General features: G+C 42.8%; 1 protein-coding gene and 1 long non-coding RNA gene across 2 annotated transcripts in view; both read right to left on the bottom strand.

The window, feature by feature from the left end:
- Window positions 1-5823: 5823 nt before the first annotated feature.
- Window positions 5824-18336, bottom strand: part of dpf3 (double PHD fingers 3) — a 46906-nt gene continuing 34393 nt past the window's right edge. The window contains exons 9-11 of the mRNA XM_018727680.2: window positions 7520-7632; window positions 7244-7325; window positions 5824-7044 (exon numbers count right to left, since the gene is read on the bottom strand). Coding sequence (XP_018583196.1) covers window positions 6977-7044; window positions 7244-7325; window positions 7520-7632 — 263 coding nt within the window. The 3' untranslated portion in view covers window positions 5824-6976. The remainder of the gene's footprint in view (window positions 7045-7243; window positions 7326-7519; window positions 7633-18336) is intronic.
- On the bottom strand, window positions 10289-18308 carry LOC108919592 (uncharacterized). The gene is made up of 2 exons (XR_001964932.2): window positions 17676-18308; window positions 10289-15770 (listed from the first exon to the last, which is right to left on the bottom strand). It is a non-coding gene; the product is annotated as an uncharacterized LOC108919592 (long non-coding RNA).

The following is an 18336-nucleotide window of genomic DNA, read 5'->3' as shown; positions in this document are numbered from 1 at the left end:
AGTGCGTGCGTGCGTGCGTGCGTGCGTGCGTGTGTGGTACAGGGACGTTCCTGCGGCTTCGGGGTGCTCCAGCACGAAAACGGGACCCCCAGGAGCAGGCTAGCTAGGGCAGATGGGACCTCTCTGCAGGACACTGCACCGGAAGTTCACGAAACCTTTGGAAACACACCTGGGCACGTCACCATAAGGTGTGTTGCCTTCCTCATCTGTTTCTCTGGACGTACAGTAAAGAGCTCCCTGTTCACAAGAGGGGTGCCAACATGGACTGCGGCTGTACTCAGAACGAACTGTACTGCAGGCATGTTACGATACAACCGTAAAGGGGATGTGTCTTTCACTGGAGCGCTCATATGTCCTCTGCGTGGAGGATGACCCTCAACTTGGCCCTCAGTTACTACAGCGCCCTCTAGTGGTAAGTGCTGCTGGGAGGACTACCACTCAGAGCAGCACTACTGCCAGAGAACTGTCAGACCTGCAACAATAGTTTAAATGAAGGACATTCATTACCTTGAAGATTTTTAATTTTTTTAATTAGCACTGTGCAAACGAATTGTACAGGTCAAATATTGCATATGTCTTTAGTTTCTGTAGACCTTGTGGTCATAAGGTAGACTTGCTTAATTTATAAATATTTAACTAAATGTGTAAAGTTGTCAACACATACACAGGAACGTTGTGCACAGCAAGTGTGCTATATATTAACTGATGCTATAGATTAAAAGCACAAGAACTGCTATGGGCACACAACTATGCATGTAATATAATCTAGGGTATTCCTGCTTTTAGTTACTCAAAAAAATGACTATTAGTGAGTTGGAAGACCCAAAAGTCTAATAACTTGTAGCCACCAAATAAATTTTTGGACTTCTGTCTGACTATTTTCAGATTCTTTTCAATTTAAATTTGTTCACATCACTTCTGATCAAAACAGAATATACATGCAACTTGGGGTTCACTTATCTTTGCAGCTGCACTACTTGTGTGTTTCTGCTACATGCACTATTTCCTCTAAAAAGCAACATATGGAATTGGTTATTACACACCTATTATGTCACATGAGAAAGAATGCTTCTCATCAAATAAACATTTCCTGGTAAAAGTAAGGGACACAACCAGTTCACATACAAGCAGCACTGTATAAAGCATTTATACCTTTGCTGAATTATTTCAAATCATGACCATTTTTTTTTAAATTATCCTTTAAAGCTTTTAATACTATAAAAAATCAACACAAAGATTACACCTTTTCATAATATGTTAAATAAACCGAAATATTGTACATTTTAAATGTAGCGGAATATTGGATATTGAAATGGACAAATGCCAGCATCCCTGTTTTGAATTCCTGAGCAAATTCATTTTGATAGTCTTTTATGTAATTGCTGTTTGTATTTGGCTGTATGGTGTTTGTGCTTTTAATTTGTGTCTGAATTTATAAAAGCTCAGCTCATCACCTACAAGGCCAACAGTTATAAACCTTCATTTATCTGAACTGTGTCCAAGGCAACTTGGTGTCAGATAACCAACTCTGCAATGATTTTCCTATTTATACAGCATGGCATTATTACTGTATCAATTCTGGGTACGGATTTCAGTCAAGGGTACTACAGCAGAATGAGTGGAATCTGAACCAAAAACTTTGATTACAAAACAAAACAACAGCACTAAACACTACCTAGAGACTCTAATCTTTCAAATAATGTATAGTCCTAAACGATTTGAGCTACATACAAAATGTAATATAGCATATATGATATATTTGGGGGAGTCTGTAGGGGAATAGGGGACAGGGGAGCTGGCCCTGCCATTGTGGTTCAAGCTGTATTGATCACCCTAAACATGGCAGTTTTTGGCTTCTGCTGACATCTAGTGGTGACCAGGGAAACTACAAGACCAGTGATGCGATTGAACTGAACCCAAAAGGTCACGAAAATTGAAGGCAAGATCTTAGTAAGACTTTTATTATAATACTACAGGCTGGGCAATAGTAACATCAGAAGGACTTTTCAAACAAATATCTAAAAAACCAAGTGTAACAAGCACCTCGGAAACGAAACTGTTACTCGCACGTGTCCCCAGAGAGAGGTCCATTCAGCAACACCTCAAGCACACACAGCATAAACACACCCTGGATATGCAGCTCAACACCTGGATGTGAACTCAAGCTCTGGGACCTCCTCCAGGAAGTGATATGAAATCTGTAGAGGCACACTTTGCTCAAATGTGATTCATGAAATTAGCCCAGTAAAATGGTCCTCACTCGGGATGTGGCATTCAGCAGAAAGCGACTAAGGCTTCTACAGTACAACCTTACTTTTTTCATTTATTTCTCGTTTTGGGTGGGGTGTGGGTCAACATCCTAATCCAAGGGATAATGACAAAGTGATTGCGGCAAAGTCTAGACCAGTCTTCATAAAGAGTGGTGATTGCGTACAGCAGAGCTGATGAATTCAGCAAGGGCCATTCTGACCGTGGCTCCTTGAACCACATGGGACCACACAGCATCAATGGATGAGCAAGAAAAGGGTTCATAACCATGGTGTGCTGAGTGGAGGAAGCTGTGTGGCACAGGGACTTGTGAACAACTCTCACATTTGATTAAACTGCAGCTCAATCACTCGGTCAACACGTGCGTGTTTCTTTTTAAGGAAGGGTGAAGTGATTAAGTCCCTTTCAAAAATGGCCATAATAAATTATTAACATCTTCAGCCCATGGATTATGATGATAAATGAGCACTGTGGAACAAAGAGCGAGGGGACGAAAAAAGGAAATTGGCACAGAGTGCAGAACCTCCTGCTCATAATTCAGATCAAGGAGGGAAAACAGAAACGTGAGAAAGAGCAGGTGGAAAGTGCTAGAATGTTATCAGAAAAGTTTGACGATAGTCTAAAATATTGATGAGTGAACTAGTTGGAGGAGTACCAAATATACCTTTGAACCGATGCTGGGGAATTCTCTCGTTTCAAACATGCACACATTTCTTCCACGTTCAGAAACTGGTTGTAGGCTTTGCGGGGAGCAATGACTACGTGCTACACCATGTTTACACTAGTAGTACTCCCCTACCCCCCGTAAATCAACATATTATTAGTGTCAGGAATATAAATAGCTTTCAGTGAAACAAAAACACACATTCATACTTACAGGGTGTGTCATAGCTTCTGCTTTATATGAATTGACTACTTATTGATTGTCAGAGGGGAAAAAAAAACATCAGAAACCTCTGAGTCCATTTCCAGCAACAAGTTTCGGTCACCTCTCTGTCACTGAGTGAACACTGAGCAACAAGATACAAAATAAGTCCAACATCAGAGAACTAGTGAGGTTTGACAGCGGGAGACGTTATAATGCAGGACATCCTTTTTTTGTCAACTCCCATTGAAGGCCATCTGATCGTGATACCAGTCAGGGGGAGTAAGCACATCCAGACGAGTACTCCACAAACTGACGTTCTATCATAACCTTACAGTTTTTAGCATTTTAGGATCAGCGGACAGACTGTCAGTTGGTCTTCGGCCTCCACGTTTTTTTTCTTTTTTTTTTTTTTTTTGTTCCGCAGTCGCATTCTTTCCCCTCTCCTCTGCTACTGTCTGGTATTTCCCCCACACAAATTTTTAAATATGCATTTTGGTTGTTATTACTCATGGTAAAGTGTCATGTCTGCTCTTTTTCTGTTTGTATTCCTCTTTAAGCACCCTGAGACAGCTCGCAGCTAACGGCACTGTACAAAAATGGATTGACATTTTCATTATTAAAACATGAAATCAAAAGCTGCAGCAAAAAATGAGTTTAAAATGAGAAGCAAGTCCTTAAACAATAAACAAATTGAGAAAGTGACAGGGAGATCTAATAAAGGGCTCTAGCTAATACAACAGGTATATACAATGTACACTGCTGAATATACTGTCAAAGCAGTGTAGATCATGCAGCAGAGAGAGACTGAGAGAGAGATACCCTGTTTAATTTCTCACTTGTTTGTTCATATCATCACAATACACGTGAAGAAGTGCTCCTGATGTAACTGGAAGAGAGAAGTGGACACCACAGGACTAATGGTGAACACCACAACTAATGATGGAAGTGCTTTGGATTGTGTGTTTGTACCGCTTGGTCCAACAAAATACATAAAAATCAGTATTTCTTGTGTATCAAAAAAAGAAAAAATATTGACTGCCGTTACCATTTTCTGATTGTCCTGAGGCTTTGTTAAAAACTTAAAGGTTAGAAAAAGTACAAAGTATAAATATACGATGTTGGACCATTAATTGTTACAAAAATGAGGAATTTCACAATTACAAAATCAGGTGAGTAGTACTTGGACCATAAACAGACTCGGTCAAGTAGCGCAATTTCCTTTAGAAAGGGATGACAATTCAGTGTAATTTCAAAGTTCATGAAAACACATGCACAAACATCTCCAAACTGATGTCCAGGACTCAAATTCCCAGAGCACCAAAATGGATAGTGAGAAGTGCGCTGACACACCCGAGCTTGACAACCCTCTTGGTTCACACCATCCAAGCTTTCAGCGATACACAGTTCAAGTCTCGGTAACAGGTTGGATCAGAGTGTAGTGGAGCGTACTTCTGTTCCACCAGCGTACAGGTGAGTTCAGCTTATCGACCACATGTGATGCTCAGGGTGGCGGGTGGATACGGGAAACTTGGATCAGTTCTGTGGGAGCACTTTGACACACCATAGCCAACAGCTGGAGGAAGCAGCCTGCTATTACCACCACTCTGTGTTCACAGCAGTTCTCAATGTGGTCACCTCATGGAACAAGGTTAGTTACCACTGTCACAGTGAGCTCCAGGGAGACTGATGTGTGGTCACCTGTGTGATGGTCCCACAGTGGTGTATCCTTCCCAAGCGCTGTCCTCTGGTGTACTCCGCTACTGTGAAATGCTGCCTGTCGGAGCATCGCGTGAGGAAACGGAAGCACCGCAGCACTCTATCTGCTGGGGGCAGCTGCATCAAATTCTGCAAGCGTGTCCATTTGTGCAGATGTTAATGAACTGACATATCGTTACGTCTTCGCCAAAATCACCTGTTCAGCATGTATCATGCATAGCCACGGCAGCATGTGGGGGGCTAAACCACAGCGGCCCACAGTGAGTATATTACTAAGGGCTTTTTCAAACCCCATCCTGGCAGTTGGAGGATGCTCAGTGTCCAGAAGCAGGAAACTTGAATGCGTATCACTGTCCAAGAGAAACCTGGAGTGCACATCCTAGTAACGATCACTGCCAGGTCAACACCCCCAACACCCACTTCATCTGTCAATAGCACCAATAAAAGCACCATTTCTGTACTCAGACTTGGGTCCACACCCATCCAGTTGCCTGAACGTACCCTGTCTCCAATAGCCACTAGAATAATGCTCAGTTGGGCAAGTCAACGAATCACAGTGATAAAAGTAACCTGATTACAGTGACCTGATGGGTGATGTTTCTCCCTTCCGGCTCTGTGGGGGGGCACTAACAGCAACCCTAACAGAATGGGGTCCTCAGGACTGCTGGGTATTTGGTGCTGAGTACCACGTTTATGGTACAGTAATAAGGCGACCCCATCGACAGTCCCCCTACCACTCTCTAACTACTGTAGTGTTTTAGTGTTTCTCAATTATTTCTTGCTCTAAAATAACATTATAAAACATTGAAAAATATAAAAATGAGCCCTTTCAAACATGAGCACAATATCACTGAAAGAAAAAAATGGCTTATAAAATCAGACTCTAAATCTCCCCAAAATACCTTTTTGCATTAAAAGTGAGTATAATAAAGTAGTAGATATTGTTTTTCCAAAACTAAGCCATTATTATTTGAAAGTGACCTTACATAAACCCGATAAAGCTAGTACGGAGAACTGTGGGCTATACGCACAATTATTCCAAAACAAAATCTCTCCTTCTAACCCTCTAAGCTCTTCTACATGTATCTCTGCACATCAGGCAGCTAAAGAGCTGACCGCGCTTGTCATGGGTAACGACTTGCAACGTGCCGTTCCGCTCTCCATCTGACACGAATAGTGTACAGCAGCACCCCAGCCCACGGAACCCGATATCCTTGTAATGTTCCAGAAAATTCCAGCAACACGATGAATGCAGCCACGGCGCGTTACACATCACGCTGTGTGTACGCCTGCTAGCGCTTGCCGTGCCTGTGTTATGAATGCCGTGTGACAGTCAGTTAGCAGGCAGCGACCGTGCTTTCAGTTGTGTGTGTTTTGACGGGTGTGTAGTGAGGTAGAGTAGCAGTGGTTGACAAAATGTTAAATTATGTCACTTTACAGTGTGTTAACAGCTCTATCCAATCGCTTCCTTTGGGGAATAAAGTCACTTAGACCTGCTACAGAAAGGTGGCATCCAGCACAGTTTAAAGCAGCAAATAAAGTGTGTGAGGACATCAAAAGTTAGGAGCACAACGGATTGAAGTTGGAATAAGGAGGGGGGGGGGGGGGTGAGGGCAGCGCTGTGTGAGTACTGGCTGGAGTGTGTCTTCGTGAGCTTACAAATTGAGTTAGTGTGTGGAGAGGAATCCAGCCATGCTGAAAGTGTGTGCAAATGCATATGTGTATGGGTGTGTGACTAGGAACGAAGCTGTGTTAGGAATGTGTGAACAGGAATGTCGTTGTCTTTGGTGTGTGGGTGTGTGTGTGTGTGAATAGGAATGTAGCTTGTGTTTTGGAGTGTGTGTGAATAGGAAAGTTGCTGTGTTTAGTGTGTGTGTTGCATAAAAAGGTGAATGACTGCACTGAGTTTAATACAGTGGAGTGTATCTACCACTGTAAGTCACCTTAGATAAAAGTGTCACCGCAATACGAGTCATTAATACTGTTTGTCACTTTGGAGAGCAATGTCTGCTCAAAGAATAGATGTAAATGTACATTGTGTGTGAACAGGAATGTATCTGCATTTGGCATGTGTGTGTTCAGGCAAGTAGCTGGCTGTCTCCAGGAAGCGCCCCCTGCCTGTCCTTATGACTCAGTGAAGACCGAGGCCTTTTCCTTCAAGAGATCGAGACACAGATGGCAGCTCCAGCTCCCTGTGGATGGAAAGCAGGAAAGAGAGAGAGAGAGAGAAGTGTTAGCGTATAGAAACAGGGCCTCCTGCTTCATTACAGATACTTTCACATGTGACATGAACACAGGGCACGTGGCTGGACACGTGAGGCCTGTCCACCTGCACGCTGGCAGGCGCTGAGAGCTCCATGGCACAGCCCACAGAGGCCGATGACAGCTTACCTTCTGGGGGCTGAGTCATGGGGGGCTTCAAGCAGTACATGTGGTAGCCTCGGTCACAGTCATCGCAGAACAGCAGTTGGTCCTGCGGGTGGAAAGGCAAGGTGGATTTGTCTCATACAGTGAGATAGGCAGGTCACCCGATCACCCGACAGGGGCACACGGTAGAGGCGGCCCTGCGTGGCAGTGGGCAGGCTTTCCCCCAATTGGTCCAAACACGCAGTCGTCAGCCTGTTGCTATGGAAGCTTTAAGCGGGGCGTGGGAGGCGCGGGTCTTACGTCGTTTTCCGAGGTGCCGCACAGGCTGCACGACTTGCACTCGATGCACTGCCACTGGTAGGTGCGCACAGCCTGCATCATGTTCTCGGTGAACTGCAGACACGTGGGGTGGCCTGTGGGGGTACAAGAAGAGCAGAGATGGCATCACAGGTTGGAACGCAGAAAACTGCCCCACCCAGTATGTATATAATACCTCGGTACTGAGCTGAATATTTAATGTTAGCCAGATTGTAGTTTGCCAATGGACAAAAAGATCTCCCTTAAAATCAAATAAATTAATTTCTGTTTCAGCTCAGACATCTGCTGAATTTACTAGATTCTACAACACCATTGACTATGAGACACACCATAGATTTAGAGACACAAAAAAGGAACACCGACTTTAATTTATTTAATTAATGATATTGTATTTAAGTGTTCGATACAGCTAAGTATGGAGCAATTCTTTACATTTATTCGTCAATTTCCTCTTCGCTATCAGCCTGCGAACTTCCTCAGAATCGGATTCTTGCGATCAGCTATCGGATTGACAAGTGTCTTCCTGCAAAATATTGTCCCCTGTGCCAAATTTAGGTAAAATTGAACATGTGTCATATTAGCAATGGCTGTAACTCAACTGAAGCTATAAACAAGAGTGATCCACATGCCATTATGTCAAAGATTCTAACATACAATCTATTGTAAGATGCAGCCCGATTTTCCAGTCATTACAATCTGACAGAATCTGCACCTACAAATTGAAGAAATACAGTATATGAACGTGATATTTTCAGGATAATTTTGCTTCTCTCTATGGCGACGGGAGAGCTGTGCTGGAAGACAGTGATTCGAGGAGACCTGCAAAGAGCACAAGTTGCTGTGCTGATGCTCCAGTGAAGACCTTCAGTAATGACCTTCAGCTTTCCTCTCCAGCTGCTTGAATGTGTCTCTGTTCTCCACATTCCCAACATTTACATTCCCCCAACTGTCAGTTTACTCCATCCTTCAGAATACAAGACACCCTGATAACCAGGGAAAATCAACTCACTCACCTGGGCCAGAACGGTCATTAGGCAGAGCAGCTCCGAGAAGCACAAATCAGGTGAAACCTCACCGATGGGTTCTGGGGACTAGACCGCCACCGTCTTCCTCTAAGTGTTTGTTCCAGTGTGCATGATTGTGTTTGTGTGCGACCCTTTATGCACAATGCAGATAAAAGGCAGCGAACCGCGTCCATGTCAAATGAGTTTGCTATGTCTCGTACTCTCCAGCCAACCATGTGAAGCGGCGATCAAACACAGGGCAAAACAGCACAACAAGACAAACCAAGCAAAGCAGCAGAACAAGACAGACGATGTTCCCACAGGTCAGAGAGGCCCACAAATCTGCGTCTGCTCACTGTGTTCTTCACACTGCTTGCTAATGGCTCAGGAAGTGAGTACAAACAGGGCTAAAAATGGCTCTTTAATTAGGGATGTTTGGGACATACAGGCGAACCCCAACCATCTTTGATGAGCTCGGGGACCTGGAAGCGCTTCCCAGCATGCCTTGCACTGCGACCTCTGTTAAAACTGGTGCAGGTCTCAGTACACCAAGCTATAAAACAGAAAAAGTTAAGCCTCTTCCAGAAGATGTATTTTTGCCTGTACTCTGGATGTATGTCAGATAAATTACACTTGTACTTGAATGCAACTGAAAAACAGAAAACAATAGTGCATGTTTGTCTTGTCTTTTATGTCACAGTGTTACGTGCAAGCTTGGCTCATCTACGAGTAACAATCAGCAAAAGCCTGTGTCGTCATGCAAGCACCCATATAGTAAATAAGCTGTGTTGGCAATCTAAAGCAAAACCAGACATAGCAGCTGTATGGCGACTGGGGAACAACCACCATATGAAGTGCAATGGGCTCTAACGGCAAGCATGGTAACAAACACTAGAGCACGCGCGCACACACACACACACACAAACGTACAAGACAGTTACAAACACTTTTCAACCTGTCATGTTCTTCTGCCAAGATTCTGACTGTCACATCATTTATTAACAAAGGATGGAGGAAGGGGGCCCGCCCAACCACCTGTCATCTCAGAGCTACTTGCACTAAAATATCACAGGTCCTTCAGACCATCTTTCTCCATGTACCTAAATAAGTGAACATGTAAAGAGATGCCTGGACACTGGCATTCTGTAGCAGAGCCAGCCTGAGCAAGGCTTTGACAGCATCCAGTCTAAACTGGGCTTCGATCTTCTATTATAAGGCATCTTTCAGTTGCAGGAGGACATGGATGTGGTTATAACTCTGCTTACTCCACACGTGCCGATGTGCACTGAGATGGGGCCTGTAGTTGTGGTAACCACCTGGGAAGGCCCTGCTCACAAACATGTTGCGTAGAAAAGGTAAAGGTCTATTTTTTTCACCCAATGTCAAATTATGCTTTCCTTTCCTGGGGTTTAACTGGAGTTGTGTTTTAGCTTGATGTTTTCTCCAGGACATTAGAGGACCTTGATGGTATGGATTTATGAGGTTCTGCTGGTGTAAAGCACAAGGCTGCAGAAGTCTGACAGCATTGCCTTTCAGCAAGGTAGACCTTCTCAAGATCTATAACCTGAAAAAGAATGCAGAAGTGCCTTTCTGGCCTCCGACTGGCTTTCTCCATTTCCTCCATCAGAGGTCTTGCTTGGAGATGTTGACACAATATTTCTGATGGAGAGGTAAGGTCAAGGCATAGCAGAAGAACCCAACACACTATCAACGAACAACAGCATCAAGCACCCAGGTGCAGAGTAGGAGTCTCATTCTTTATTTCCTTTGTTACAATAAAAATAGTTTAACTTACAAAGACTTCCATTTATTTTTTGCCATTTCGGTTATTTACATTTGAAAATAAAATTAGTTTACAACAGTCAGTTTGATCTCAGCTTCATTTCAACACAGCTTTCCTTCAGTCAAAAAAGGCATGTGGAGGACATATGGGTCTACAGCCTTCGTGGACATTAAGAGGTACGATAACTGTACAAATATTCCCTGATGACAACACCCTATGTTTGTTAGTAAATGTCCTTCGGGAAGTGCACCAAACCAATCTACATGAGGTTCAATGGCATTGTTCAGAACTCATAAACCTGGCATTTCACTGGGAGACCCTTCGGCTCAAGCCACTGTTGACATATCCTGAGCTTTGAGTCACAGATGTTTGTATCTCTCCACAGTCATGGTCTCATGATGAGATTGAGTGCAGCAGTTTTACTGAGCCTGACGTGATAAATGCCGCGGGCCTTCCGAACAGAAACTCCCATGAATGTCAAGAACGGAAAGGGCTTGCGTTTCATTCACATGTGAGGTTATATGTCAGGCATTACAGTAGTGAAAAGCTATGCTGCGTTTGTTTAACTTGTATTGTGGAGAAAATGGTCCCTGAAAAGAGAGTTAACTGTGGCTGTGTACGTGTGTGTGTGCGTGTGTGTTTGTGTAAGAGAGAGAGAGCGAGAGAGAGCGACAGAGAGAGAGAAAGAGAGAGAGAGAGAAAGAGAGAGAATCGGAGACAAACTGCGAGAGTGTCTAAGAGAGAGTGAGCTCCATTCAGTTGCTCCATTAAAGTGCCTGAATTCTGATCATCGATCTGGCCGGAAAGCTGCTTCGGTATTTGATCGTACGCACGAACGATATGGTGAGACATTCTTTACGCACAAGGAAAAGAACTGAGGGAGCAGATCTCACATGGACTAAGAAAGCTTGCTGAGCACCACTTTGTGTGAGAGACATATGTAAGGTAGCGATAATGTCACAAATGAACATCTTCCTGGAAAATCCACATTGCTCAGCAGCAACACTCCCCTACAACCTTCAAGTTGTGCCTTCCGCCAAAAAAAAAAAAAAAAACACAAACCACAAACATGCTGTTGGCCAACAACTTACACTCTGTTGCCATTACATGCATGGATCACAGTCGGGATTGAAAGTGACAAGAGGGCATAACTGCACTTGTCCTTCATCCCTCTCTCCAGTTGCTGCCCAGTAGCCAAAGGCAATGCAGACGAGCCAATGCTAAACAATACTGTCAACAATTGCTGTGCTTATTCCACCCTTCCTCTGCACCCTGCTCTCATTACTGTCTTCTACTACAAACAGAGTGTAAGATAAACAAACAGTTACTGCCACACCCCTAAGCAGTGGAGCATGACTACTTCCTGTGAAGCGCAACCAGAACAGCAGCGTTAAATTTCAGTTTAGTAGTGCGATAAAGAAATACACTGCTGTGCTTAGAATCCACTGTATCAACAGTGGCTCTTGCACCTGGAGCTGATATGTCCTGGGGCTGATCAAATTTTACCAAAATCCATAGGAAATTTCAAGACAGGGTCACAATTAACTCTCAGTGCCGAAAAGCCCTCCAATCCATCTGCCAATACAGGGGAAATTATGCCAATTCAGATTATGATGTGCGAGGTCTCATTAGTTCATGTCAAGTAGCGATTTTGGTCTCACTGAAACGTTGCAGAACAACAGTCAAATGGTCACTGCAATGGGAGCATTTGTACTGAGGAAAGTGCTCGCAAATTGGAGGAGTTATTTTTCACGGAACAAGATCATGAGACATATACCTACATGAACTAAAATACTGGCCAAATTTAGGCAAGCTAATCATTTTAGAGTTCTGGGTCTATGCTTTCCATTCACAAATGGGACCTCTTTGTGCCAAAGCCCTGTGCACTACAAAGCCCACTCTTCAGCACATGTATACAGAAAGCAGTAGCAGAAAGAGTACATTTTTGCTTAACTACTGCACCCATTAGTGGTGTGAGGAGCTGCTAACTTTCGCATAAGTCATGGCAGACCAGGTGACAACCCAAGGTGTTGTTGTTTTACAGCACCTCTGTATGAATACAGGCTTGGGGGACCACCAGATCTTATCAAGATCTTATAATCAAGTGCCTTCCATGACCTGATATGGCTTTCACTTAGTACACCAAAAATTAACCTTGATCCGTGCAACACATCAGCTGGCTGACTAACCCATCTTGGGCTAACATGAAGACAGAATATAGAAGGTGAATACAGAATTAGAGAATATAACAAAATATGTCCCACCAAATTCATAATGATGGATTTGAAAAAGGCAAGAGTATCAGAACTAGATTCCACGACAAATAAGTCCATGAAACAAACGACAAATCAAACAACAGCAAAAAAAACAAACAAACAAACAACAATTCCTTCACCTACCGAAAGTTGTTATGACACATTTAAATCTCACAGCAGAAACTGTTTATGTGGAAAAGTATATGCCAGGCAGAAATACTAAGCTTCAATGACGCTTGCCAAAAAACCAGCTCATACTTATAGACGTGTGTGCTGGTGGTTATCAGCTGCATCCTCACCAGCTTCAATAAAGGGGGGGAGCTGCATGCTCATTACACACTTCAGACACTCAGTATGAACCTGAGAGAACCAGCACCAAAACCGACAAATCTGACAGTTAAAATAACGAAAGAATGAACCATGGCTTGCGCAAGTATCCAGGCAGCCTTTACTCTGAATCATCGTCTGACACCTGAAACCACTTCAATGTTCTTGAAAAACATAACCATGACCACATGTTTCCATACTTGTTCGACTATCAATATTGTAATCTGTACAAAATAAGAACATTGGGCTATAGTTACCATATTCAATATGCTTCACATAGTAGTCTAATGTTTTCTCAAGTTTTTTACAACTTCACCTGATACAAATGATCCCTGCAACATATAGGGAAATAAAAAGGAAGAATAGAATTATCCAGTGTAGTAAACAATACTGACTGAAGAAAAGAGCTATATAGACCAAACCAGAAAGATTGGTTTACTCTACCTGCGTAATCGTTTCAAATAAAACGAGGGCAGCACTCACGAACTTGGTAAACAACAGATTTAAGCGCAAGTTGAAATTAAATCTATCGTTTGCAAAGTTTGCAGGTGTTGCACCCTTTTTTAAACCTTAAATGGCTGCATACAGGTGGGAATCGAGCAGTCAGTTCAACCTGAGTTAAACTCATCATCCTGACATTTACTCAAGAGTGGCAATATTAAACTCTTTTCTCTTTATGTACTGTTAAACTATTCAATTTATGCAAAATTATTCTCTTTAAAAATCCCAACTGTTTTTTTGATTAAATTCAAAGAGTAGCAGATGTGCCAATTTTGGTACGTGCCTATGCTTTGACCTGTCGGTCGTCAATTTTAAGAGTGAGTACAAAGAAATGTAAGATGGAGCAATGTTTAGGATTAAGTTTCATCAGGCATCCAAAGAAATATGGAAAGATGTGCACTGATAAAATAACCTAATTAAAACATTAACCTGAACATAATATTATAACACACAAATACACCAATTTATAGGTACTGGAAGTCATGATCAGGAACTGAATTAATTAATTGTTTTGTGTCACAAAGGATCCAAATAACCCCTCCCAAAACATAAAAAGTAGAAAACAATGAAACTATGCACATCTGTAACAAAAAGCCTTTTGAAGTGTTCTCAACCTTTTTTTCTGGACTCTAGTTCTTCTCCCACTTCATATTCAGACAAATATACACAGAAAAAAAAATTTCCTTAGCACTGGGACAAATAGCGAGCACATTTGTACATCGACATTAAACAAATGTGGACAATTGAAAAACAAATTTGGTGCTGTTAGATACAAGGTGAGAATGCCTGAGTACCAACTGAGGTCTAGAAACAATGGAAGGTACAGGAAAAGATCACATTGGCATCACCTGAAAGAGCAAACAACAAAACAAAAACTCCGAAAACGGATCCTTCCCAAGGTTAACCACATCACCTACATGGCAATTACCCTCTTCCTGATTCGTCCACTGGAGTCACTGGAAGTCCAGAGGCAGAAATTTATGGCCTGAGAGTACAAGCTGAGGGTGGCAGGTTTTATGAACAACTACTGATTTGGTGACACGTTTCTCAGATATAAGTCCAATGCAAGCATTGTCCTTTTTACATTGGCATGCCTATTTTTTAAGTGTACCCGCTTCACATTTAAAACGTGTGAACTCCGACCGTCCACCCCAACCTCAGATGGAAAAGAGAGCAGAACATTCACAGACGGTCCCTAGAGACTGTTTTGAGCTTAGGAGTGGCCAGGTCCTCCGGCATGCCTGCCAGAGCCGTTTTCCTCTCTGAGTCATATGTAACATGGCGACGAACCCAAAGACGTGGCCATGTTGCACTGTACATATTGAATGCTGATGGCTAGGCACAGAGCTGGAGGGCACCACAACAAGCTAGTGACATTTAGCCATCAAACTTGGAGTCACAACCTTTTCCAATCAATGGGAAGCCGTGTCATCTGCTGACGTCCGTATTGCACAGAATTAGGCTGTCCAGGTGAGTCCACACCGGTTTCCACAGGAACAAGACCACACTGATGTCAGCTGCTCTGTATGAAGTTGTCCTTTTCATAATGGCAGAACTGAGTATCCCTTTCTGCAGGGAACCTTCAAGAAACTCAGAGAAATAAAATATTTCAAGACAATGTCAAGTCTTTTTTTGTCCCGCTACCAAATAGTTTCAGGTCATTAGCACAATTCTGTACTTTTCAGTGACTGTCCCCTGCTATTTCTACTGGGAATATCACCTGTCCTAATTGTTCCGCTAAAATAACGATAGATGCAGTCACTGGCACATCACCCAAAATGAAGAAGTCTGTCAGATAGGATCGCTGCTCTCCATTCTGCTGAGCTTTCTCTCACAACGTTGTCACATGCAATATCCCATTCATTGCATGTCTGCTTGTTTCGTGGCCGACAATATCTTAGGAAGAAGTACCCACACAGGAAGAGAGCACAGAACAGTGCAGGAAGTACAGAGGACGCCTTTGATGGTGTTCACTTGCAACTGTCCATTGTTGAATTTACAAAAGGTTCTTTGTTATAGATTTCATGTTTACTACAGAGCTCTTACAAATTCAGTGTGAGTTCAGGTCAGCAGAAAAAAAAAAATCAAACAAACAAATTCAAACAGGATAATGGTTGCTGCTGTGAAGACATGTGGTATAAAAATATAGCCAACGCTCCTGCTGCCATCTGCAAGTCCAGCTCCAAGCTTGTGTCTGCCAGGAAGGACAGGGGCTTTGGGGGTCTGTATTGCACATGCTCCGTAGGATGCCAGGTCTCTGTGTAAGAAGCCTGGAGAGGATGCCAGGATGCTGAAGTGTCAATATGGTCCAGGGTGGGAAGCTCCTTGGGTCGATGGGCTCTTTTTGCGGACTACCGTGGTTCCTGGAGAGGCAATGAACAGGACTTGTTGTTGGGCATTCAGCATGAAGCAAACGATATAAAAGTACGAGAGGGACAGAGAAGTCAGACTGTCATAAAAGTGGGCTGATGAAAGCCGTGGCTGCTAAACTATGCAAAGTTTCATATTTTAAGCATATTTGATTTTTCAATAAGCACTGTGTTGCCTTTGTCTGATACAAGTAAACGGCTGCCAGACAAAAATTGAATTTATTCACAAAGACCAACTGGAGCTTAATCTGCTGTACGTGAAAATCTGGGATGAAAACACTGCCATTATGTCTGTGTGCAGTTTTATAGATGGAAGCAAGGAACTACTGTGTATCAGTTCAAAGTGTACCAGCTTTGTGTGAGTAAAGACAAAAGATGAGAAAAGCATGAGTGCCGACAGCAAAACTAACAGCGCACTCACACTGGCGATATGATTCATCTGTGAACAATAAAATTTGGAGACGGAATAACAGACTGGCAGTAGAAAAGCTTGGCAGTGATGTCGGTTAAATTATTTGCAGATTTGACTAATCCCTCTCTAGCCTACCCACAATCCCATGGTCTGCTATGGCTAAAAGCACAAGTTTTCTGGCCAGCTGCTTATGTCTTACGAGTTCGGTGTAATGTCCACCATCAATCTGTAAACTCCCACAAAACTGTGCAGATCATAATATACTTTGTTGGGCGTTCATTCTGAATATACAAAAAAAAAATGAGGAATATGATACGGTGCTACGGCTGTGTGACAACACATAGCTCATTTGCGATTCGTTTACATACTGATATAATGAACAATGAAAAGCTAATGCGTGGACTCAAATTTTTTATATCAGAATCTTCAAATTAACTTCATGGTAGATTGACAAAAAATTATATCAGAAACAATGTTTCCTTGCTGGTCAGCTGGTTTTATGTCGGAGGTATAGAGGTCTAGAGGTTAGATCAACAACAAGCATTTGTATCAGAACAAGGCTGTAGCTATATAACCACGCTAAGGGAGCCAGCAGGTCTCAGGTACTCGGGTACAAATGTGCTGTGAAGTCAGATGACCATGGTGTGACCATGATCCACTTACACTCCCTCAGTATTACAAAATTACTTCTGAAAGGGCTTTTTCAATGCAGAGTTAAGCTGGGCTAATTAGATTGGTCCATTATATTACAAATAACCCCAGCTAAATCGCTCGCAGTGGAATTCACAGGGTGTGTTCTCCAATGTTGACATAAAGCACTCAAGCACAATGCTTTATAGGCAATTCATATGTCACAAATGGTGCTTTGTCCAACTGTGCATAGCAGCAGATGGTAATATCCATGGCAGAGCAGATACTCGCATGGATTGTCATCATCCTCGCTAAACAGACACAAGAGGTTTTCTTAAAGCTGTGATGAGGGTTATGTGCAAATAACAAGTTCCTTTGGTGAAGACGCTACAGGCTGCAGTGTTTCCTGACGTCCAGCGCCCTCACAGTGTATGAAGAGCCTTGGATCAATTCTATACTCCAGCAAAGAAGCCACAGCTCAGGCTGTCAGCAACAACAGAGGGCTGGTGTGGGGAAAGACCCTGGACTAGCTGGAGCACTGACTCACTGCCACACATCCAACGGAAAGGCCAGGTGGTGTACAGATGAAAAAAGGGCTGTATAATCGTCATGGATTCAGCTAGTTTTTGTGAAAGTAACTCAATTTTTTTTTTAAGAAAATCAATAACACTTGTTATAATGCCTGACACTTGATTTACTGCTACTCTCTGATTATCAGAAATAGTTATGACATTATGGAAAAGTTTTACATTATGTGTGTGCAATCCCCAGTAGTGAGCAGAGTAGAACCGACTGGCCTGTCTTTTGTGGCACACCTCTAAAGGAAGAAAGCGGCAGACATGCCGTCTGGCTCTTACCTTCCAGTTAAATATCTTTGCCTCCCAACTGACTTGCTGCACCTCCTCGTTGCTCTCCGCTGTCGTGTGTACCCCCCATGGTTTCCCCTTGTTTCCATGGTAACATCCTGCCATCGCTTCCGAGGTGTGGACCCCATCACATCTCCCCACTCCTGTAGCACTGCTTTAATCCGGAGGTGTGAGCAGCAAGGACCACTCCTAGTGGGACTTGAGGATCCATCAAGTCCACCTCGTCCTTCTCTTCTCCACCCCATGTTTCCACTTCAAACATAAAAGTCCACAGATGACTTGGTTCTCACCTTCAGTCTTCCTCCCTAAGCAGATGTTTATTTATTATTTTTTCAAAAATTAAGATTTTCTTGCAAATCTGTCCAATGCCATGCTGGACAATTAAATCCACATGTTGCAGAGTTTTTCCCCCATTTTGTAATGTAATTTTATTTATCCTCTTTTGACAAAAGCATCCACAGAAAAGACTCTTCTGTTTTACTAAAGACAGCAGACTGCCGGTGTTCTTTGTCTTCAGACTTTTCATTAAATAAAAACATTCTTTACTCATTAAAAGACAAGTTGATAAAATAGATAATAAAAATAAAAATAACCTTGCTCTTATCAGTTGTGCTTTTTGCTAAAAAAAAGCAAACAAAAATTTTTAAAAAGC

This window comes from Scleropages formosus, chromosome 15 (genome assembly GCF_900964775.1).
Source record: "Scleropages formosus chromosome 15, fSclFor1.1, whole genome shotgun sequence".
NCBI classification, from domain to species: Eukaryota; Metazoa; Chordata; class Actinopteri; order Osteoglossiformes; family Osteoglossidae; genus Scleropages; species Scleropages formosus.
The sequence above is the reverse complement of the archived record's forward strand: the minus strand, read 5'-3'. Positions and strand labels throughout refer to the sequence as shown.